Source organism: Arachis ipaensis, chromosome B2 (assembly GCF_059453495.1).
Source record: "Arachis ipaensis isolate K30076 ecotype BB chromosome B2, ASM5945349v1, whole genome shotgun sequence".
Classification (NCBI taxonomy): domain Eukaryota; kingdom Viridiplantae; phylum Streptophyta; class Magnoliopsida; order Fabales; family Fabaceae; genus Arachis; species Arachis ipaensis.
The window spans coordinates 9,498,710-9,523,793 of NC_142437.1; the positions used below are offsets into that span (position 1 = coordinate 9,498,710).

Consider the following 25,084-nt stretch of genomic DNA (forward strand, 5'->3'; position numbering starts at 1 on the left):
CTTTACCATTACCAACACCTTTACCAGTTACCACCACCAGCATCTCCCTTACTCCACCACCACCACCTCCCTTACTCCCATCAAATACTAATAATCAGAATCAGAATCAAATTCAAAAGCAAAAACAACATCAAATTCAACAAGTACCCAATTCAACAACATCAAATTCAGAATCAACAACATCAAATTCAACAACAAAATCAACACACAAAATCAGAATCAGAAGCAGAATCAGAAGCAGAAAGCAAATGCAGAAGCAAAAGAAAATGCAGATGCAGAAGAAGAAGCAGATGCAGATACAAAAGCATATCAGAAGCAGATGCAGATGCAGAAGAAGGAGCAGATGCAGAAGCCGAAGCAGAACCACCGGCGCTTCCCCGACAGCTCAGCGGCGTGGTCTCCCTCCAAAGCCCGATGACGATGCGACGGCGGCGGCGAGCCCTAGTAGCGCCGGCGCATCTCCTTTCCCTCTTCTCTTCTCCCCCGTCACAGCCCCTCTCTCCTTTTTTCTTTCTTTCGGCGACTCCAAGCTTCGCCGGCGCTGTCCCCCCTCCCCCCCTCCCCCTCTCACTTTCCCATTTTCCTCCCCCCTCGCGCCTTTCCCCTTTTCCCCTCCCTCCCCCCTCGCGTTCTTTTGTTTTTTTTTATTTTATAATTTTTTTTATTTATTAGAATAGGGGTAATTTAGTAATAAAATTAAAAATTTTATTAAAAAAGACGATTTTAATATGAAATAAAACATTAAGGATGATTCTAAATAAAAAATTATGTTGAGAACGATTTCGATTCTGACCCTTAACTTTAGGGATCAAAACAATACTTATCCCTTTCAATAATATCATTAGTTATATTATTATTAACAATTATTAATATAAAATTAATTTTAATATATTATTATAATAGAAATTCACATTTAAATATTATATGTATTAGATAAGTAATTTAAATCAAATATATAAAATTGTAATATTTTATAATATTTATAAAATATAATGAAAAATAAATAAATAAAATATTTATACTTTATTTTATGATAAAGATAGATTTATTATAGTCACCAATATTTTACATATAATACACACTTTAATTTACATATAATGTAGATAAAGATATTAAAATAATTTTATTCTATTATGATTTTTTCTTTTTTTATTTTTTTTATCCAAAAAAAAAAAAATTCTATTTTCTTTTCATCTATTTTTTCTTTATTCAAACAAAACATAAAAAATTCACCTTTTTTTTTTCTATTTATTTTTCTCTCATTTTTTTTTTCACTATCTATCCAAACAAAGTGTGAGGGTCTGTGACAAACCCTGACCTTAGTTTCAGGGGTGTTAGATGAATAGAGTTAATTGTAGTCGTTTTTCTATTTGGGTTAAACTATTGTTTCTGTTATAACTGATTTCCTAATCTGTTATAACTACCTCAAATACAGTTAGGTAGCTATTAGGAAATGTGGCTACATTATTAAATAGTCTCAGTCAATTCACCAGTGTATCATCCTTTACTTAATCATTTCTCTAATGTTTTACTTCAGTTCTTCTCTCTTGTTCTTTATCAATGCTCTCGGCACTTTCTTTCAATTCCTCTCAATCATCACAGGTTCATCGAGGATTACACACACCATTAAATAAATAAATAAATAACTCGCCCATACTTTATTTTTCAAGCTTTTTTATGTTTTATTCTTTTGTAAACATTATTGTGATATATATTAGTTGTTAAATCTTTGTAGGATCCAAAAAGATCGGCTGCAAATCAATACAATCAATCTCATCAGATAATTGCATGCATTGTTAACATCAGATTTTGCATCTGATGCTCCAGCTCTGTATCACAATATATGCCTGTATATATGTCAAAACTCAACGATATCTGAACAATAAAATTGTAAAAATATTATTCAAATAAAAAAGCATAGTAAAATGTTATAATTAAAGCTAGACCTGCTCAAAAATACTGTGAAAAATGTATATATGTGAAAATGTTAAAAATATACTAGTACTATATATATGACTTAAGAGCATCTCCAATGCATTAATTTTTCAAGGTTCCATTTTTTTTTCTGACACAATAAAGTCTCAACTGTTAGAGAGAAAGAGAGTAACGTCTCTGCTCATGGATCGAAGGAAGAAGAATTCCTCGTCAGAGGGACTTGTGATTGCAAATGATAATTAAATTATAATTAATTAAATAATAATTAATTAATTATTAATTATAATATTTATTATAATTAGTAATTAATTATTATTTAAATAATTATATTAAATCATAATTAATATTATTTAAATAATTATATTTTTATTTAATTAACAATTTATATTAATTATTTAAATTATAATTAATTAAATTTATTTACATAAAAAAATAAATTTAAACGTTTTTACATTATAAAATAATTTTTGTTTGAATTATTTATTTTTATTTATAAATTTAAAAATATTAATCATATTACAAAATTAGCCATTGCAAAATTAATCGTTAAAAATTAGTCGTTATTATGTTATTGTTATTATTAATAAATTAATATTAATATTTTTTAATAATAAATTATTTTTGAATTTATAAATTTAAATAATATTATTGTAAAAAAATAGTAATTATATTAATTTTAATTACTTTAAATTATTAATTAAGTAGGACCATAATAAAGACTAAAGTTAGTTCTTTCTAATGGAGAAGAGAGAGATGTTTTGAGTTCTTATTTACTGTTTATGGCGCAAAAACTGATCTGAAATTACTTTATATGACAGGTGAACCATAAATAAAAACTGGAATGAGTTTCTTACTGGAGATGGTCTAAAACATCCTAAATTCCTTACTAAACTAGAAAAGTGCTATGATAGTGGTATTACTTTCTACAAAGTTCAACTTATTTGCAATTAAAAATGTTTTCTCGTATTTAATAGTCAAGAGAAAAAGAACAAAAGGAAAAGGAAAATCTTGCAAGTGGAGAATTCTACGATACGCAATAACCTTTCCTTACGAATATTGATATAATGCTGTGATGACCACGTGATTCATCGTGTTCAATTCATTCATATGGCTATGGAATTTTAGTTCATTATCCTTGAGATATATATCACCATTCCCAATGAAAAGAACCCGCATTATCATTTCCATCAAAATATATATAAAAATTTCAATAATTAGTGCATAAGCATAGTGCACACATGAGAGGCTCGATCAAATTAATACAATTTCTGATGAATTAGCAACGTTCCTAATTCTATAGGCCGAAGGGGGTAACCTTGGAGCAATGGCCTTCGTGTGGAAAACGGGGACAGGATTCAGTTTCATTTTTCTTTTTGGTTGGAAAGAAAGAAATGCATCTGATGCTTTTGTCTCAAATGATGAACGTACTTGTATGCTTTTCATGCATGCATTTTTTTTTTCTTGTAGAGAGAGAGGACGGGGATCAAAAGTAATAAAAACGTTGAATAATGATGATTACCTCAACCTTAAAGTACTTTTTTTTATTGGTTGCGAATACTGTTTCTTTGAACTGATTACATTTTTTTTTCCCTGGAGTTAGTTTAGAACCTTTGTAAGTAACTAGTTTGAAAAAGTTAACAAGACTTCTTCCACACAACTATTTGGGTAGCTATTTATGTTTCTAGTTTTTTCTATTAGATAAATAAGTACATAAACCTCTTTCACTTCAACTGAAGGCATATAATATAGGGAAGCTTTTAAATATACTGGTATATCGGTGTTTCAGTCATTTTTAATCGTTGATCTTAATTATATATATTATATATATTTTTTATAATTAAGATCAACAGTTAAAAATTTTTAAAACACCGGTATACCAATACACTTAAAATTTTTTCTATAATATAAAACTGATAGGATGGTGATGGAACAGTCATCTGAGCTGCCATTTAGGAGCTTCTTCGTCCAAGACGATGGCGATTCCTCTTGGAGGATTCACGTTCCACCTAGTTCCCAACTTGTCTGCAAGAGATAGATTCGCAACCAAGTGAGCCAGACCATTACCTTCTCCCACCAGTAAATAAAGCTTGACCCAAGGAAATCAAGGGATGGGGAAATAAGAGGCCGAAAGCCAATACAGGGTCGAAGAAAAATCATAGATTTTGAAAACTGAATCGATCATCTTGGCTATTGAAATTCAGCTGTGATTCAAGTGATTTATTATAATAAAATAATAAGTAAAGATATTGTCACTTTTATTTTTGATAAATTTCACTTTCCATATGTTTTTTTATTGTTTGTATGAATTTGTTAAAAAAATGACATCAAAATAAGAGTGACAATACTTATTTTCTTAAATAATATATAAAACTATAAATAAATACATAAAAATATAAACATATTCTAATATAAAACTATTTTTAATTAATACTATTGGTTCATATTTAAAAAAAAATCATAATTAAAGCTAATTCTAATAGCCAACAACAAGAATAATTAAAACATCAACAATAATAAGGTAAACCCAATAACATAGTAGAAACTGATGATGATGAGTTCCGTAAAATTTTGAACCAACAACAGACTCCAAAGATATTAATCATCATTGTTTTGAGGGTCTAAATTTCTCAAATCCCTATATACTAGTGACCAACTTTGACCTCATGTCTGACTCACTAATTCCCAGCTGATTTTCTGGTTCTTACCCAGTTCTTGAACTAGACGGTCTTTGCTATAGACTGAACCGGACCAGAACTGGTTTAAACTGATTTTCAGAATCATGGTTCAAACAAGGGTATAGTATGTGTTTTGTGCATAATAGTTATATTTTGGGTCTGTTGTTGTAATTGCTTTTGTTCTGTGCATAATGAGACCATATCATTAAACTGAAAATACAAACGTGAGCTACATGTATATAAATGTATATTCATGTATATTCTCATCAACTAGAACCTACCTTTCAAAATTTTCCCTTCTAGACGAGCAAAAAATAAATTGAATATCAAATTTTGGAGAGAAAAATATATACAGGTACAGCAGAAAGATTTTAGGCTTCATTCACCTTTCCTTTCAAGCCCGTGCCTCTTTTTCTGACCAAGTTCCACAAGTAAATACAAGAGAGCCTCGCACACCTGAGATGCGTCCCCTTCTTTAGGGTCATCATTTAGTGATGAATAAACCATCCACGCATGGTCCAGTTTTCGTTTAGGTCGCACCACAACAGATCCTGGAACTTCTGCATCCCGGCATGTCACAAGCCCATCACTCTTCTCACCATATCTAACCTGCAGCAACTGTGCGCAAGCAGCCATAGCAGCACCTAAGGGCATCACCACAGGAAGTTTTTTAGGTTCGCCAGCAACTGTGGGTAGTTCAGCATGGGCAACATGAGATAACGTCGCTAAAACGGCAGGGGAAATACTAGCTTCAGTGCGAAAGGAAACAATAGGAAGTTCATCTGGTAGATGATGCTCCTTTAAAAACTCCCTCCGCCTTTCATACGTCAAGTCTTCTAAGGCTCTCATGTCACCCTTTGTAATAACAGATAACATGTTAAATGGTATAAAGGGATTTTTAAGTTGACATTCGTAGGAGCTAAAAGAGAATAACTTCAAAAAAAAAAAAAAAAAGTAGAACTTATATGATAGAATTAAATTAAACATAAAACAAACACGAGTAAACTATAGCAGCAAATAAGTAAAATCATGCGCTATACCATTCAATTATGTAATGACTGTATATAGGAAAACTATTTTCATTGACTTGAGACAAGATCCTTGGACTTCTTAAATAAGTTAGCCAAGAACAAACTTAACCCAATCTATAAAGAAGGGAAGTAATCGACAATAGGATCTACTAGAATATAGTAGAGGAGGACATATTAAAGTCTGCTGTCCATTCCTCACGTTTGTCAAAGAGAAGCAACTAGTAAAGGAATAATGTATTTACTTTGTACTCTATAAATTTAATTCAAGTTTATGCCTATCGGAAAAATTGTAAATTACAGTTTACAGGCATTTTAACCTATTTAAACAAACTTATGAATTTAAGCCTTTTGCCCTTTTGGCTAGCTGAGGCATCTATGCATTCACCCAAAGTCTTAAAGACTAGGCTCGGCCTCAGAGAAAGCATATGATAGTAGAAAGCGAAGCTAAATAGCTTGCCTTTGGAAAAAAACAAGGGCTGAGTCTATTAGGCAAAGCTATCTAACCAATTTCCATCCTTTCACCACAGCTTAATAGAATTAACACCAATGAGATGTAATGCAAGTTGATAAGCTTGATATGGATGTTATGTCCGAGGCCTGCTCAAAAAACTAGAAGTTCATATGTTCTCACTGATGTTAGAAGTGTTGTGTGCCCTAGGTCAGAAAAACTTTTGCTGATTAGCTTATATGGTTTTCCTAATAAACAGGCTAAACTGTTTTTGTAGCCATGTGCAAACTACGTAAACATCGGTGCACAGAGTAGGAGTATTTCTCCAATATCTCTGCAAGGAGGTTACTTTGGAAAACCCTGAAGAAAATTCTAGATAGCAGTGGTCAAGGAAATATAATTTAATCAAGAACAATGAAGAAGAATGGAAAGGAGATAATAGAAGAACTCAACATACCTTAATTACTTTACAGATAAGAATCTCAGTAAGTTTTCGTATATTTACATAATCGCCAAGTTGTCCTTCTCGCAGTAGATCTGAAGCTATTGGAGTACCACCATATGGACTTTGTGCTAATGCCAATCCAGCAACCTTATCTTTCAAATCAGACCAATATAATGATAAAGCAGCTGCTGCATCTACTCCTCCCTTGCTATGTCCAAGAAGCAAAACACGTTTGTTTGAACCCCAAGAAATTTCCTCAATATACTCTTTTAGCTCTCTGGCATTTTTCTCAACTGAAGCCTATAATTAATGATCACTCAACATTCAGTAATAGAACATAATAAGAATATGAATGAGATATCTGCATAAAAAGTAGAGTAAGCATTTTCATGAGAACTAGTGAATAACTAATATCCTCAATCATTGTTATTACTATTATGATATACCTCACTATGAATCTTAGCAATATGACAAGTCAAACCCATTTTTGAGAAACTGGCCTTTGTATTGACAAAGTAGAGTGGGCCATGATTGCTAAAAAGACCTGACAAAAGGCAGAACAGTTAGTAGCACCAAAAACAAGGTTGCATGGTTGATCTCATATTGAGCATAAGCAGTCACTTTACCTGGTATTAACAAATAAATCATAGAATTTGGTAACCTATGAACACCATGCCTGTCAAAGTAAGAACAACTAAGTTAGCAAATCACTTATAGCTAGCATTTTAGGGAAAAACAAAACAAGATGCTCACTTGATTTCATCAAGAATCTCATGAAACCTCTCCGTTCCATCTTCAACTGGGGGCATTCCAGGATCACGTCCAAGCCATCCTATATCATCGGCAGATCCACGCACAGTCCTCCGAGCCCGCTCAATCAAGCTGAAGCAAGTAGAAGAAGGAAAATGTGTAGTTTAAAAACATGGTGACCTATACAAGAAGTATTTACTAGGTACAGTATGTGTATATATATATAATGAAATAATTGAACTGAATGAAGACAAAAATGATGCAATATTAACAGTCAGATTCATGTTTGTTTCTTGGCAAACAATACCTTTGGAAGAGGGGAATTCCAGTTTGTCCAGAAGGATTTGATCTTACTAGTGCACCGGCATTTCCTGATGAATCTCCAACAGAAGTCTCTGTGATGTCCTCATTTGTATTCAGAGGTGCATAAGAAGTTTGAAATGTTTTATTAGAAGAAGATGCCTCAGTTTCCCCTGAAGCAAAAGACACAAGCTCTTGTGCATGAACGCCAGAAGAGTCACTGGAATCTCCAGAGGAATGTTCTACTGAAAATTTGATAATAGCCTTGAGGTCAAAATTGCAAAACTAAATACTTTGTAGTGAGTACAATATATATAATATGATTGTACAAATAATGATAACATGAGGGAAGGTAACGCATCATAGAATTGTTAGGACATGACAATAAGTCATTCATATTAAAAAAATTTATGTATTCAAAACTACAGACATCTAAGATTCAAATATTTAGAACAGGAGCATATTGAAAAGAATCTAAGTCCTACATTCACACTTCTAGACCATCATCATCACAGGCATGAACACTTAAAGCGTAAAACTATATATTTCTAAAAAATAATTAGATCTCTAATAAACTCTATCTAGAAAAACCATGTTTAAGTTAAAGGTCAAACATTTTACTGGAGAGTAACACTTTGCTATCAATATGTCTCTATTAGTTTTACAGAACCACATTAAAGAAAACTAATAATAATCACATATATTGTGGCTTTGCCAAGGCCTGTAACGGCAAACATTCATTTCACCATAATTCGAAAGCAATGTGATCAAATTCTAGAATATTCAATTCCCAAGCATAAATAAATTTTACAACAGTTGAAGTGTCATAAAACGTATATCATCTTTTCTACTCCAAACTGAAGTCAGATGACTAAGTACCTCCATATTTTTTTTAACTGTTTTCTTTAATAATTCAGCTCAATTATTTTCTCTTAAAGTGACTGGCTGCATAATTCCCCAAACTCATGAAAGAAAAAAGGGATTCAGCTACACCCTGGAAGAAGTAATTAGAAAAGAAGCTTGCCTGAATAATCATAGAAACAACCAGTAAGGAACGACGTTGTTTGTGAAAGATAAGCAGCAGCTTCAGTGAGAGAAGGAACAGATGAAAATATCTGAGGAACAAGTCCATCATTTGCCAAGTCATTTCTTTGTCCCTATAAAAGATAAGTAATACATTCAATCTTCAATTTTTTTGAAAAAAAAATGATAAAAACGTCAATATTGTTTTTTGATCATAAAAGGCCACCTCCAGAGAAAAGGGGGGAAAATCAGCACAATATTCAATTAGCAAAAAATCAATTCGAACCAAACTAGCATTGATAGCGAAGATTTATATGCAAATTGAGCAACAATAAATGAAAAACCACTAAATGCAGCTAACTGCAATAGAAAGGAATCGAAACATTGATGATGGGAAAATGAAAGCTCTATATAGAAAGCCCAAAGAATAAATCAAAATAAAAAGGAATTGAGAAAAAGAAAGGGAGGAAAAAGTTGCGTTACCATTAACGGCGTGTTTGAGTCCGTACGCTGTATATTGGGAGATTGCGCCATGGAAGCAAGATTCTGCAGAACGCCGGAAATTAACTTTGTGTTCATATAATAATTATATTATATTATTGAATAATAAATACATAAATTTATAAAAAAAAATACCTTTGTGGTGTTGTGAATTAGCGATGGGATTGTAGCAAATCGAAGTTGAATCAGCGCACGGAGAGGGAGAGAGGGAGCGTTCTTAGAAATCGAAATTGAAATTGAAAGATTGAATAGTTAATAGTTAATAGATTTAAATTAATTAATAGTTGGTTCTGCCTTCTGCGTTCCATGTTAACGAGGGGTAACAAATAACAATTTAGGAAAAGGATAAACGAACGAGGAAAGCAGACGCCAAACGAGACTACGTCGTTTTGGTTTGCAAGAATTTTTCTTGCCTCAATAATCATTTTTGACTATGAAATATTTGAATGCAAACATTAAAACTAAAGTTAGAAAAAATAGCAAATAAATATCTGACCTTTTAAGTTTTTGATAAATTCATCTCTGACGAAATTTAAATACAAAAAGATTTTTGATTTTAACAAACGAAAGACAATTTAATCTTTTCATCCATTTGTTTCTCACACACCAAACAAAACTGGCTGACATAGTTAAAACGGTGTCCGTTACGGTGCCACATTGGAAGAAGGATAAAGTTTAAAAGACAAAAAATTCTTAGCTGTTAAAAATGGCATCGTTTTAAATGTTAGTCCTAATGAGATTTAAATTGGGTAGAGAAACGGCGCATGCAGTAGCTTATCATAGTTGTTCATAGTGGTGTTAATTAGATTAATGGTCAGTGATGAATGCTCTTCAAGCACGAGACGAAGCAGAGGTGGAGATGGCGAACGACACGAACGCACAGTTGGAAATGCGACCCCATATTCGGTGCAAGTTGGAGATGAGAAAGATGGTGTTGCCCTAAAATACTTCTGCGGGGTGTATGTCATATTTTACATGTCGAAGACAAATACCAACTCGAATAGGCTATTTTTTGGATGCCCATTCTTCAAGGTAAGCTTGCAATTCTTCATGTATGTGGATGAAGTTGAGTGTTTTTTACCAACATATTTTTATTGTATTCGAATCGATTTAGGTGAAACAACCACATTGCAAATTTTTTGTATGGGTTAATGAGTACATTGGAAGAATTAGATGCATAGAATTAACAAGGACATTGGGTGACAATCAAAGCTTTGATGTTGAAGAATATTTCGAAAAGACTATGTCTGTTGACTGTTTTAGTTAATATGAATGGAAGAATGAGGTTTAAATTATCCATCTAGATTCTGTTGCCATACAATGTTTGTAAATTAATATATTTATTTTCATTTAATCAATCTAAGACAAAAACAAGCCATAACATAGTCAATGACTATAACATTAAAAAAGCATAATTCATTCAATCAACCTAAACCATAACATAGGAATGTTGTCATATCGTAACATAATTAAGTCTGGCAAAAAGAAAATATAGCAGATATATCAAATAATTTTTTAAAGTACTAACTCCAAAAGTAATTAAATTGGCTAAAAAGACGTTTGCCAATATGTATTATGACCAAATAGGTTGAGTAATACCCCAAATAGGTCCCCAAGAAATTCACGTTTAGACAGATTTGTCCCCAACAAAATTTAACTAAAATTTTGTCCCTGACTTTTTTAGCTATATACCAGATACGTCCCCACACCAGGTTGACCCGGTCAGGTCTAAGGTTGACGTCCTACATGGAGGTAACGTGGCTGACATGTCCGGTTAAGAGCGACGTGTCACTTCCAAGACAGTTTGGTCCTTGTGCTCGCTGGACAAAACGACGTCGTATTGGAGGACAGCAGAACGACGTCGTTTTTTAGGGGACAAATAGGTCCCCGCAATGGAGGGCAGTACAATCAAACGACGCCGTTTTATTTGGGGGCCAATTTGATATACAAGTCTCTTCATATTCAATCATTTGGTGAAATTACTCCATACCCCATTAGCTCTGCTAGGTTTTACGAAGAAAACCTTTTCATACCTCCATCAACATTGTGCATACTCATTGCTCTGTCCATACTCGTTGGTGACATTGATCGTGAAAGTGGTTGTGAAGGCAATTGGTTCGACACCCAACTGATCAAGGTTAGCGAAACATATTTTTTACTTGATTATTTTTGAATTTCTGATTTTGGTTGCATGCATTGTTGTGGATAGTTGTAGTGATTAGCGATATTGGATATAATAGGAAATGAGTTGTACTTCTTTATTTGTTGGTATTTAGATGTCCGAAGATGTGGTCCCGGTGTTTTATCATGGTGAAATCTTTGTTCGAGATAACAAAGGTGTCTTGGTGGTGAAAAGGTTTCCCTCGATGGATGTTGACGTCATTTGCTTCTTTGACTTGAAGAAACTTTTTTTAGACTTGGGATACCATGATTATAAAGCTATGTACTGGTATGATCCCACATCTGAAACTCTGGAGTCTGATCTACACCCTATTCATAGAGATAAAGAAATCAGAGCCTTACAGAAGAATAAGATACAGAATGAGGATACAGATGAATTTTACATATATTTTGACCATTTAGTACTGGAAGGGGTGGAGGAGATATTATCTGATACTGATGAAGGTGCTGTGGAGGTAGTTGTTGAGGATGCTAGGTTGGACAATGATGCAGACATTGAGAGTAGTTCTAATGATGATGATCGGTATGAATCTACAGAAGATGAGCCATATAAGCCCCCACCCTCAGACTATGGTTTTTTTTTATTCAAGTGAAGATGAGAAGTGTTAAAAAGAATGGTGGAATGAAAGGGAGAAAATGTGATAAGGGAAAGAAAAAAACTACAATGAAAGCTTTAAAGCCAAATGTCAATATTACTAGAGATGCCAAGGCTAAGACCCAAGGTAAAAAGGCAGGGTATAAGAAAGATGGATGTGCTGTAAGTGGTGGAAGTAGGCCTGAAGTGAGGAAGAAGGGTGATGGTGGGCCAAGGGCCGTTGGGCCTAACAATGTTGAACCAAGCCCAAATGACAATAATGGGCCTCATCAGGGTAATGGGACTGAGCCTAGGAAACCTTCAACCTTTGTAGAGGAGATTGGAGTGGAGCCAAGGGATGAGTCAGATATTGATTTTGAGTATGAGTCAGAGGCCTTCTTGACTCCTCCAGACTCAAGTGATGAAGGGGGTGGAGGATTTAATTAGCCTCAATATGATCCAAATGCTGAATTTGGAGAAGTTCAATTTCAATTGAGGATGGAATTTGAGACTTTAGACCAGTTCAAAAAGGCTCTAAAGGACTATACTATAGTTGAAGGCAGAAGAATATTTTACATCAAGAATGATAAGAGGGGGGTGAGAGCAGCATGTGTTCATGGAGGGTTTATGGCTGGAAAGGAGATACAGAAAGATAAGGCCAAAGCAAGACTAAGAGCTAAGAGAGAAGCTAAGGCAAAGGAGGATGGATCAAATGGAGGCAAAGAGGAGAATGCAGTTGATGACATTACAGCTGAAGCCAATTCTACTGAAGTTAACCCTGAACCAGTGGCTGATGTTGTTGTAAATGATGGAGTTTAGGGTGACCAAGATCAAAATGCTAGCAAGACAAGGTCTGAGGCAGTAGGTGATAAAGAACAACATAAGAAGAATTACTGTCCTTGGATTATTTACTGTGCTAGGAACTCTAGGTCCCGGGGCTACCAGATTAAGACCTTTAATCCCGTGCATACTTGTGGTAGAGAGTTTGGAAGCAATATGGCCGATCAAAATTAGGTTGCGAAGAAGTTGTCAAAAAGACTTCTAAGTCAACCAAGGCTAACCCATGCAGAGGCTTGGGATCATATAAAAATTGATTATAATGTGATAATTAGTGATAAGATGTTGTATAAGGGTTTGAAGATAGCAAGAGAGAAGTATGTTGGTAATGAGAAGGCTCAATATGGAAAGCTTAGAGATTACCTACAAGAACTACACAGAAGCAATCATGGTTCAACTGCTCTGTTAGCAGTGGAGCCTATTCCCCAGTCCCCTCCACTGTTTGACAAGTTGTATGTGTGCTTGGATGCTTGTAAAAAAGGGTTTAGGGCTGGTTGTCGACCGTTGATAGGGTTAGACAGCTGCTTCCTGAAGGGTTATTATGGAGGACAACTGCTGTCGGCGGTAGCACAAGATGCCAACAATCATTTTTATGTAATTGCATACGCAGTGGTTGCTAGTGAGACTAAAGAAAGTTAGAAATGGTTTCTAGACTTGTTGCAAAATGACTTAGGCCCTGCTGCAGTTGAAGGGTGGAACTTCATCAGTGATCAGCAAAAGGTAAATGCTAGCTTTGACTACTTTTTTGTTGACTGTGATATTAAATTTACTCTTAATTTTGTTACACTCATTAATTTAGTTATAACACACTTCAATGTTGTATAGGGTCTGATGTCGGCGATGAAGGAGGTTATGCCGAATGGCCATCACAGGAACTGTGTTAGGCATATATGGAGGAATTTCACCAATAAGTACAAGAGCAAGCAGTTGAAGAATGTCGTCTGGGCTTGTGCTAAAAGCAATACGAAGGCAGAGTTCAGAGAGCACATGAATAGACTGAAGAAGGTCAACCAGGATGCATGGGCTTACCTTGCAAAATTAGACCCAACATGTTGGAGGAAATCACATTTTAGTCACTGGCCGAAACTGGATAACATCACCAACAACATGACAGAGGTGTGGAATGCTAAGATAGTCCACTACAGAGAAAAACCCATTTTGACAATGCTGGAAGAGTTGAGATGCTACATCATGAGGAGGATGGCCCAGCATAAGAGAGTTTTGAGCACCTACACAGGCATAGTGGCACCAGTGCAACAAAAGAGGATGGATGACATCATGAAAGAATTCAAATACTAGACTACTCAATGGACTGGTGATGATGCTAGACAAATTTTTGAGGTGCAATATCACATGAAGAAAGTGGGGGTGCATCTAGGGAACAACACATGTTCTTGTAGCATGTGGCAACTTACAGGTAATGGTTACATTTTCCTTGGATTAATTTCTTAATTAGGCTTGTTGGGTTTAACATTCTGATATATTCATGATATATTAATCACAATTTCAATTTGACTGAGACACCAGGGATCCCTTGTGTGCATGCAATGGCTGCAATAGGCAGAAGAGGAGATAGACCACAGGGATATGTCCATCAATGGCTGAAGATGGATGCATTCAGGGCTACCTATGCTCACTAGTGACACGTCGCTCTTAACCGGACATGTCAGCCAGGTTACCTCCACGTAGGACGTCAACCTTAGACCTGACCAGGTCAACCTGGTGTGAGGACGTATCTGGTGTATAGTTAAGAAAGTCAGGGACAAAATTTTAGTTAAATTTTATTGGAAATAAATCTGTCTAAACGTGAATTTCTTGGGGACCTATTTGGGATATTGCTCCAAATAGGTTATTAAAAAACTAACATTTGTTTTCAAAATAAGTTAAGAACAACTATGTCAGACACCATTGTGTTGGAATGATGATGGGGAAGCTAGTGTCTTAGGTCCAAACTTAGTGTAAGAAACTACTGAGAAGATAAAGGAGATTCGTCGAAAGATCCAGACAGCACAAGGCCGACAAAAGAGCTATGCCGATAATAGACGTAGACCCTTAGAGTTTAGTGAGGGAGATCATGTCTTTCTAGAAGTAACTTCGATTACTGGAATAGGTAGAGTCCTTAAGACTAAGAAGCTTAACCCACGATACATAGAACCTTTCCAAATACTTAAAAGAGTCGGTCTAGTAGCTTATCAAATAGCCCTTCCTCCTTATTTATCAAACCTTCATGATGTTTTTTTTATGTCTCACAACTTAAGAAATATGTTCCCGATGATAGTCACGTTTCACAACCAGAAACAGTACAGTTATAAAATGATTTGACATATCAAGCATCACCAGTTCAGATCGTAAAAAGAAGTGATAAGCAGCTAAGAGGCAAGACTGTTCGCTTAGTCAAAGTAGCATGGGAACCAAGAGGAGAAGAAGAGCACACTTGGGAATTGGAAGATAAGATGAGAGCTGATTACTCGCATCTATTCTCAGGTAACTGAAATTTTGAGGACAAAATTTTCTTTTAGGAGGGTAGAATGTAACAACCCTGATTTTCGAGTACATGAGATCTTTTCTGAAAGTACGGATTTCTCCGGAAGATCAGTAATGGGAACACCTCTGCTATATCATCAAGCATCTCAATCCTCATTATCATTATGTCATCCTTAAGCTAGAACCTCCTTTGAGGCAAGCTTGATAATGCAATCACGAAGAACCTAGTTTTTGAACCGTATCGGTTGGCAGTTTTGATTCTGATTTTCGTAAATAGTCTCTGTTTGACGAACCGGACTCGATTCATGAGAGGAGAGAGATAATAGTATAATATTATCATTATATTAGTATTATAAAATGCTTGAATGATATTATAAGGTTACCTGGTCTGTTTTTGTTAAAAACAGAAAATCGGTTTAACCGGGTTTACGGTTTACTGGTGCAGCTTAGCACCAACACTCTCTGATGAATTTAGCAATGCTAAGGCCTCATTATACATGTAATATTCTCATAATAAATATGTTACTAGTGTCATTTATGCTAGTAGCTCAGAAAATAATTTTTAGAGATGTTTTTACGAGTGTTCCAGTACACTTAGTTTTAGTAGTTGTACACCAGAGATATTTTAATATTATTTTAATCCACCTCCAAGCCAACCAATCACAACTCACCTTACACCCCCCAAGACCTCCAAGGCTGTCTCATTTCATCATTTTGGCTGAAAATAACAAGAGAGAAAAAGAGAGAAAAGTTCTTAGTTCCAAATCTTCAAAGCTTGATTTCTGCTGAACTAAAACTCAAATCAAAATTCCAATCCGACCAAAATGATCCTCTCTTCTTTCTCTACATGATCATATGACTTATCAAGGTTGGGATCAAGGTGAGTTGGCTGCACCATCTCTCTTTTGATTCGGTTTCAAGGAAACATGCTTAAATATGTGTTTTCTTGATGTGATTTAGGAGGAAAAAGTGCTTAAGGACCACCTGAAAGTTTAATCGAATTAGGAGCAGCAAAACCAGGTAGGGTGTCACGAAATTAATCTTGATTATTTGTGTTTGAGTTGTGTGAATGTTGTATAAATTGGCTGTGCTAAAAATTGGTTGCTTATATGATTGATTCTTGGTGAAAATTTGGTGAAATTTTGATGAAATTTGATGAAATTCAAGCTTTAAAGTTCATGTTCTTGGGCAGCTGGAAAAACGAAACCCTAAGCTTAAATTGAGGTTCAATTTGTGTTAAAATCATGTAGAAAAGATGGGGTTTTAGTGGCTGCTAATTTATTATAAATTATAGTAAAAATCGGTTGCTGAAAAGACTGAAAAACGGGTAAAAACAGAGAAGGAATCTGAAGAATTTATGAAGAACATGAAGAACACTTTGAGTGTGATAAAGAACAATGAAGAACACCTTTTTGATTCATAAAAGGGCAAGGAAGTAATTAATTTGGTGTTTGAGGGGTTATTTAGTAATTTCTGAAAGTTAGGGTGGTAAAAGTAGAAATATTAAAAGTTACAGGTGGTAAAAAGTGAATTTTAAAGGTTAAAAGTAAAAGTAAGTTAATTTTCGAAAATTTAATGATAAAATAATAAAAAATAATAAAATATTAAATAATAATATTTAATTAAAAATAATATTTTAATAAAAATAATAAAATAATGCGAAAAAGGCAGTTTTCTGTAAAAGCTTTAGAAAGACAACTTTAAGCGCAGAATCTCATAATTACCTTCATAAAACACTTAGAGAGTGGTAAAAACATATTAGTGAGGCAAAGATAAATAAAAGATAAAAGTTGAAGAAAAGATAAAAATCGAAGAAAGAGTCTGTAAAGTTTTAATGACAAAAAAACAGACAGAGACTAGTGAACGAACTAGGGCAACATAGTTAGTCCTGGAATTGCGAATAGGGTTAGGTATTATATAAAAAGTTAAACTGTTTCAGTATAGACTTAATGAACCTATACTTGGGACAGACTAACTATTCATACCAAAATTTACATAAGCTTTAAATACATACGTTAAACAGAGAAATCAGAGCAGAGTAAAGAAACACAGAGAACGGAGTAACCAGAGCAGAATAAAGGGATACAGAGAAAAGAGTAATCAGAGCAAAGTAAAAAGACAAAGGAAAAAGAGTAATGTGATAAAGAGAAATGGTTTGAATTAAGATGTTGTAAAAGTGAAAGATGTAAAGTTTGTACAGTATGATTGAACAGAGAAAAAAAGAGGTACTGCATAAGAATGTGAAAATGATGATGAATAATGAGAATGATGATGAATGATGATAATGAGAATGATTATGTGATGATTTGTTGCTTGAGGCAACCCAAGAGATATTTATTTGTTGCTTGAGGCAACCCAAGAGATGTGTTTATTCATTTGTTGCGTTAAGGCAACTCCAGAAATACTTGTATGATCATCTGCTGCAATGAGGCAGTCAGATAGATAATGGTGTGATCACTGAGAACGCTTTCCTACGGTACAGATCCATATTTTATTTCTGTAAGGCAGAGGGGTTATTTCCTGCTACAGAAGTACCGTGACCACCTGTTCCATTTCTGTAGTGACAGAGGGGTTATTTCCTGTATACAGAAGGTGTGTCGGCATACATCCCTGCAGTGGCAGATGTGTTATTTTCTGTATGCAGTGGACCCTATGGTGGCAGAGGGGTTATTTTCTGTACACAGGGGTATAGCCAATAGGAAAGCCTTATCCAGACAGAGGTTGCTGGATAACGTCGGGAGCGGGTTAGTAACCGACAGATGAGCTCATTACCTGCACTAGGGCTAGACATGCATCATACTTGGTTGCGCATTTCCTTTGTTATGTTTGTGGTATAAATGTATGCTTTCCTTGTTTGTATTCTATTCTCTGCGCTTGTGATATTTTCTTGTATTCTTCTGTTTGTGTTCTGTTATCTGTTTTCTCTATCTTCTCTACTTATCTGTGTTTTCTAATTACTGCTTCCTTGTATTTTGCTAATAGTCTGCTAAACAACATAGAATTAATGAACGTAACTAATAACCCCGACCCTACTAAGAACTCCCCAGTTCTTACCCCTTCTCTCTCCCTTCCCCCTTCAGATGGAAGTAAGAGTACCTTACCATAGTTCGCTGATAACCGTTCGCAAGAAGAGGATTCTGCTCTAGATAGTCTTCTGAGTCTAGGGTGAATATCATTCTTTGATTATATGTAAATACTGTGAGACCAGCCAACGTCTGCACCCCTTCGTATGCGCACTTTAACCTAAATCCTGTGTACAAGATTCCTATTTTGTGGATACTTCATGAAGTACCAGAGAGACGTCCTGTGGAAAAGTCTGATCGTGCAGAGGAGTAGCAGATGATGTTCTATCTTTTGATGATGTTCCACCTGACTTGAGTTGTGAAGACTTAGAACGTACTTTCCCTCGCTTTAGTAGTTTAGAGGGACTAGGTGAGTATAGAGTCTAGGCTAGCCTAGGTGCCAGCTTAGGGACCTCTTGAACAGGTCAGGACCTGGGATGTTGTATGTACATATATGTATATAGATATTATTTAGCTATATTTAGGGGTGTTCTAACTAACAGTCTATATGCTAATAAATGCTGAATCACCAAATGTTGTCGACTACTTGTGATGTATTTATGTGTGGTTGCTTATAACTATTTTATCTGTTATCAGCTGTGAGTTGGTTATTAATGATTCCGTCTATTAATCCAAATGTTTTCAAAAAAAAAAAAGTACCTCGCTAACTAACTACGCTTTTAACAACGAATCAGGCTCATATAATAAATAATAGATAATATATAAGATGACAAATTGGTAGCACTCAGTTTCTGGTATGTCCTAGGCATACTGAAAATTGGGTCGTTACAACTGCAGCTACCACCAGTCAGACAGCATCTGGAATGTTTAAATTCATCCCAACACTGGGATTGAACTAATCTAAGAAGAAATAACCCCTTTAAGAATCAGTATGCAACTTATTATAAAAATTATATTTTATTATGTTTGAGGAAATATAACCTCTTTGTTTAGTTTGTTTTGGTGTTCTCTGTGTTTAAGACAACAGACCTTTTGTTTAGTTTGGTTTCCTTTTGGTGTATGTTGAAGGAAATAGAACTTTGTTTTGTTTCATTTGATTTATGTTGCTACTGAATCAAATTACTTGTATAGTTACAATGTTTTTAATATCCGTTAAGTCACCCTTTTGATATATGGCTGCAACAACCCAAAAGCAATGTATTTCTTTTATCCCATTTGACCACAATTAATTTAATCAATATAATGCATGTCCATCTAATATCCATCTAACCATAAATACACATTTCAATACAACAACTTGATTATTAACATAGAATCCAGTTTGCCTAAACAGCAACCACAAATATACAAAACACAACCACACCTATCAATGCACCAACTATTACACCCCTAAGAAAATAAAAAACATTATGCTTCTTCACAAATTGGTTATCCTCATCTTTCTTCCGCAACAAATCCTCCAACTGCTTCACTCTCTTATCCAAGCCATCATTCAAGCTTACAACACCTTCATCACCCGTACCAGTGTCCATAGAAGCCAATCTTTGCCCTTCGACTACATCATCCATCGCATATCCAAAAATCTCATCAAACCATGCAAAAAAAATCACAATAACCTTGCTTTTCCTACAATCACAACAACAAAATGGCAAACAATTTTACTGACCCATGGCAATTATCACACATGACACAATAAAAACATTCTCCAGTACCTTGAAATAGGGACAACCAAAGAACAACCTATTCGGGTTTTCTGCCGTCCGCGACCTGCATATTACAGCTAATGTTCTGCACTTGCACTTGGGATGTTCTCCTTTTCTCAGTCGAGCCCTCCCGAATCCAGTCGTCCCACTGTCAGCACTCAACTCGCCACTAATACTTCTTCCACATCATCTTCGACTTCCAGTTGACGTCGTCCCTCCACTAGCCATCATCAACTCCAGCAACCATCATCAACTACACAACCTAATTTTAAAATGGCCCCCCAAATAAAACGGCGTCGTTTGGTTGCATTGCCCTCCATTGCGAGGACCTATTTGTCCCCTAAAAAATGACGTCGTTCTCCTGTGCTCCAATACGACGTCGTTTTGTCCAGCGAGTACAGGGACCAAACTGTCCTGGAAGTGACACGTCGCTCTTAACCGGACATGTCAGCCAGGTTACCTCCACGTAGAACGTCAACCTTAGACCTGACCAGGTCAACCTGGTGTGAGGATGTATCTGGTGTATAGCTAAGAAAGTCAGGGACAAAATTTTAGTTAAATTTTATTGGGGACAAATCTGTCTAAACGTGAATTCCTTGGGGACCTATTTGGGATATTACTCCAAATAGGTTATTAAAAAACTAACATTTGTTTTCAAAATAAGTTAGGAACAACTATGTCACTTTTTTCTGATTCTTAAAGCTTGAATTTTCTATAAACTTGAACATCCTTGTTGTGGCACTACTTGCTGCTTCTAGAATCTCCTTTGATGCTCCTCCAGTTGATGTTGTCACATTTTTTGAAGCTGGTGGAGCAACTTAAGTGTGACTTGGTGTTGGTGCAGCTGGTCTGATGATTGATTGCTTTGGCCTAAATTGAGTCGGTGTTTTAAAATGAATTTGGACCCTTGTCTTAGTTGGTGCAGCTAGTCTTGGAGTAGTTTGTGTTGGTGCAACTGGTCTTGGAATTGTTTGGGTTGGTGCAGCTGGTGATGGAGTTGGAAGGGTTAGTGTAATTGTTCTTTCTAGAGTTGCTGATGGACCTGGTAAGCCTTGAGGTGGGACTGTTGGAGTGTTCTGGCCAACCTGCACCAAATGAAGATGTACAAAGAAGTTATACTGTAATAGTATTTTAAGACATACAAATCCTTCAAGATCTTTAATGAAGACATATAAATCCTTGAAGATTTTTATATAGACATATAAATCCTTTAAGTTTATTAATGAAGATACATAAATCCTTTAAGTTTTGTAATGAAGTCACATTAATCTCACTAAGTGAATTACCTTAGGCTCCGGAGCTAATTGGGATAATGGAAGTTCCACAAATGATTGACTAGTTGAGTTAGGTTGTTTTGATTTTCTGGTCTTAGGCTTCTAGTTGGGATCAGATGGTGCTCTCTTGCACGTTTTGTAATTGTGACCCTTCTCTCCGCACTTACTGCATGTTACGCGAAATATCTTTTTTACCTTGTTCCCTTGAATCAAATCCTCCACTGGATCTTTCTTTCTTTTATGTACCTTTGACTACCTATTGGCCTCTTGATGAGTGGAGGATCTGATTTGATGTAACCAGTTTTATGCCAATACTCTTCACTGGAAACTGGTTAGATAAAGTGTGCATAAGTGAGATAGATGGACTCTATGCAAAATAATTTGTGCATATAATCTTCAGGCTTGTCATGTCTCTTCCTAATAGTAGCAATGACATAAACACAAGGTATTCCTAGGGTGCAACAATCAGATAAAACAGACAAATTTAGAATATATTTGCCAATTAAACAACATTCTAAGCAAAGTGAAGCTAAGTTAACCTGTTAGTTGCCACATATTGCATGAACAAATATGCTTAATCAAATCGACATCAACTTTTGATGTCTTGCGGCTCACTTCAAACCGCTTTCTCTCGCTGTCACTTGTCCACTTTGCATTTTATCTGTTACTGGGCTTAATTATTCTGCCAAGTCTTTTTTGTTGTACAAAGGCAAGTTTTTCAAGATATGCTGATAGTAGTGTGATATACTTCGTCATTTTTCTCATGATATAATAACGCAAGTCTTCACACATTTTAAGAATGGGCTTCACTCTATACTTACCTATTTTGGCATTCCAGAATTCACACATATTATTTGTGAGAGAATCAATTTTCAGCCCATGGTTAAGGTAAGCCTTTACACATACCTTTGGATCAAATCTTGTAAGATACTCTCATGCCTCCTCATTAATTTTCTTAAATTTTTCTATGGTCTCCACAAACTCAAGGGATTGAACAATTTGCACACTCCCAATCCATATCTCTAAGTTGCATATCCTTGAAACGGTTGATGAAGTTTTTTCACATATACATCACACAATTTTGATTTGGTGCATCTCCCATTACATCTTTTATTGCCTCAAGTAGGCCCTGAACATAGCACAATACCATACACAAGCATAAGCAAATTAATTAAATTGTTCAACAATAACAAAAAAAAAACTGAACAAAATTTCAAAACCACAAGTTTAAACAAATTAACTAAATTGCATGAACAATAACATTATCCAAACATATAATTAAACATCTTCAATTTTATAATCAATCAAATATAAAACATAATTCGAAATATAATTTAGAACATCTTCAATTATCATCTTCATTTTCTTGCAGATCAATAACATCATAGAAATTTGTAAAAATAGACCCTGACCAAAAAAGCGTCTGGCCTACCGGGGAAGTTCGCCCCCTGCCAAACCCCACGGATTCGGCAATGCAGGTTATGCGGACTTTTAAAGTTTGACGATTTTGAATTTCCAGTCTATCCCGCTTTTTTTGGCCGGTTACGCGGGCTGGTTCGACGAATTTCGGCCTGTTTACCGCCCCTACTTAGTGCAGACTACGCCAGGAGACACTGGAGGCCTACGAGTGCCTGAGGAGGCCGAGCTACGATGGAGGAAGAAGGAAGGAAAGGAGTGTGGAGGAAGAAGGAAGAAAGAAAAGAAAGAGAAAAGGAAAGGAAATGGTATTTACAAAATTATGAACAATAATTTAGCAATTGATCATTTTTATCGAACGAAACTTATTTTGTATGGGTATAACTTTAGTTTCAAATTTTCATAGTCAGTTTTGTCAGCGTTCGAATATTTAATAGTTATAAATAGCTATTTACTTTTTTCTTTTAGACAGTTTATACCACTCAACTGCCATGTGCCAATTTCACATTTTTTTCACGACTAAACTATTAAAATAATACTCGAAAATTTACATTGTTGACTTAAAAAAATTTCAAAACATGCTCACGACAAATAATTTTAAAAGATTTAAAAATGCTACAAAAATAAATATATATTAAATATATATTCTAAAAAATTTATAGATCAAATTTTGATATAAATTTTTGCAATTATTATTAAAAATATAAGATAATTTCTTCTTTAAAATTTGGTCATTTTATGTCAAGTAAATTTTTTAAAAAAAATTAGCGTGGATGACCATATTTGTTTGAAAAATAAAAAAAATCTAGAGATCAAATTTCACTTGAAATTTTTTGTACACTTGCTAAATATTTATTTAAATATTGTCACAAAATTTAAATTAAATAGATAAATTGTTTGTTAAATACGAAAATTTTTATCACTTACAAAAATATAATACTCACTTTATTTTTATCAAATTTTCAAATTGTTCAAGAGCTATTTTATGGATAACATATTTTAAGAATCTTTTAATCCACAACTGAATCTTTTAAGTATCGAATTGGTAGTTAATTTATTCTTTATTTAACTACTTTCTTGTTAGCTCTCAAGAATTTGCCAATATCCAAATCAAGTTAATAAGTTTAAAATTTCTAAAAATATTAGTAAAATATTTTATTTAATTTCACATTTGTATTTTATTATCATTAGACACATCTAATAAATAAAATAGTAAATTAATAAATAAAAATATTATATATTATTTGTGTGTAAATACACTTTTTTTTTAATTTATTTTTAGTACATATTTTGTATTTAAAAATGCATTCTATATAAATACAAATAACTTGTTTTTTTTTGTGTGGATAATATTGTCATTAATAAATACATCTTTTTTAATTACAAGTTTACAACAATAATAATACAGTTCAGCTATACATCCAAGTGTTTTTAACAACAAAGTTCAATTAAGTTGGTTCAAACTCAACAAAAATTACTTTTATCACACTAGCATGTCAATAACGCAACTTCTTCGTCTTTGTCTTCTTCTTCTATTTCTCCATTTCCTCTTTCTCTTTCTTCTTTTAAATTCGCACACGTAGGTTCTTCGTCTTCTTCTTCTTCTCCTTTTGTTATCATATCACCAACAACACCAACATTTTACTAACAAAAACTAACATTTTTTGAATTTCAATTTATATAATGAACAATATTCAGTTCATTTGGTATTATACAATGATTTTACTTTAATAATATTTTCAGTTCATTTGCAGTTCAGGTGTGTTGTCGATGAATAATTTGTCCCAATGATTGGGGATGACTTCAAGACAAATTGAATGAAATGGAATGAAATCTAATACAATTGAATAAAGTGATAATAAATAGTTTTATTTTTTTGCTAAAAAAAGACTCAATCATTAACAAAAACACATCGAATTCATTTCTGGATTCAAATGAATCTCAATTAAACTAAGAAATAAACTGAAATTATTTAATGGTGGCAGTAGAGAAAATCAGAACTAATAAAAGATGTACGTAAAATGTTGGTATTATTAATGATGACGATAACAAAAAAGAAAAAGAAGAAGACACAACATTAAACAAGAATTTATATGTGAGAATTTGGAAGAAGAACCTGCGCGAATGTGGAAGAGCGTATGATTTAAAAAGTTATTATAACAATTTGGTTAGACTTAGTTAAGTATTTTGCCTGAATGTAAAATTTTATTCATAATAATAATTGTTCTTCCTTGATTAATCTCCTTTGATCTATAGCTTGTACAGCCTGGATTGAACTCAAATTCTTCTATATTGATAGAATAATTAGTCAATTGATAAAAAATATGGAATATGAATACCTATAAAAGACACTTCAACACTCAAATTAATATTTAATTAGAATTTCGAACATACTTCCCTCGCCTAAAATATTCCTCTTATAAGTGATATGAAGTTATTATAGTCATGTATAAGTTATAACTAATCTATGATGCATGAATATTG

General features: G+C 34.2%; 1 protein-coding gene and 1 pseudogene across 1 annotated transcript; one reads left to right on the forward strand and one right to left on the reverse strand.

Moving 5' to 3' along the window:
• Window positions 1-3,795: 3,795 nt before the first annotated feature.
• LOC107624810 (alpha/beta-Hydrolases superfamily protein) lies at window positions 3,796-9,507 on the reverse strand. The gene is made up of 10 exons (XM_021115368.2): window positions 9,244-9,507; window positions 9,091-9,153; window positions 8,609-8,741; window positions 7,592-7,829; window positions 7,288-7,416; window positions 7,161-7,210; window positions 6,981-7,078; window positions 6,547-6,834; window positions 4,997-5,465; window positions 3,796-3,957 (listed from the first exon to the last, which is right to left on the reverse strand). Exons 2-10 carry the CDS (start codon window positions 9,139-9,141, stop codon window positions 3,869-3,871), a joined length of 1,545 nt encoding a protein of 514 aa, XP_020971027.1. The 5' UTR covers window positions 9,142-9,153; window positions 9,244-9,507; the 3' UTR covers window positions 3,796-3,868.
• Window positions 9,508-11,384: 1,877 nt separating this feature from the next.
• LOC148572994 (uncharacterized) lies at window positions 11,385-13,339 on the forward strand (annotated as a pseudogene).
• Window positions 13,340-25,084: the final 11,745 nt, after the last annotated feature.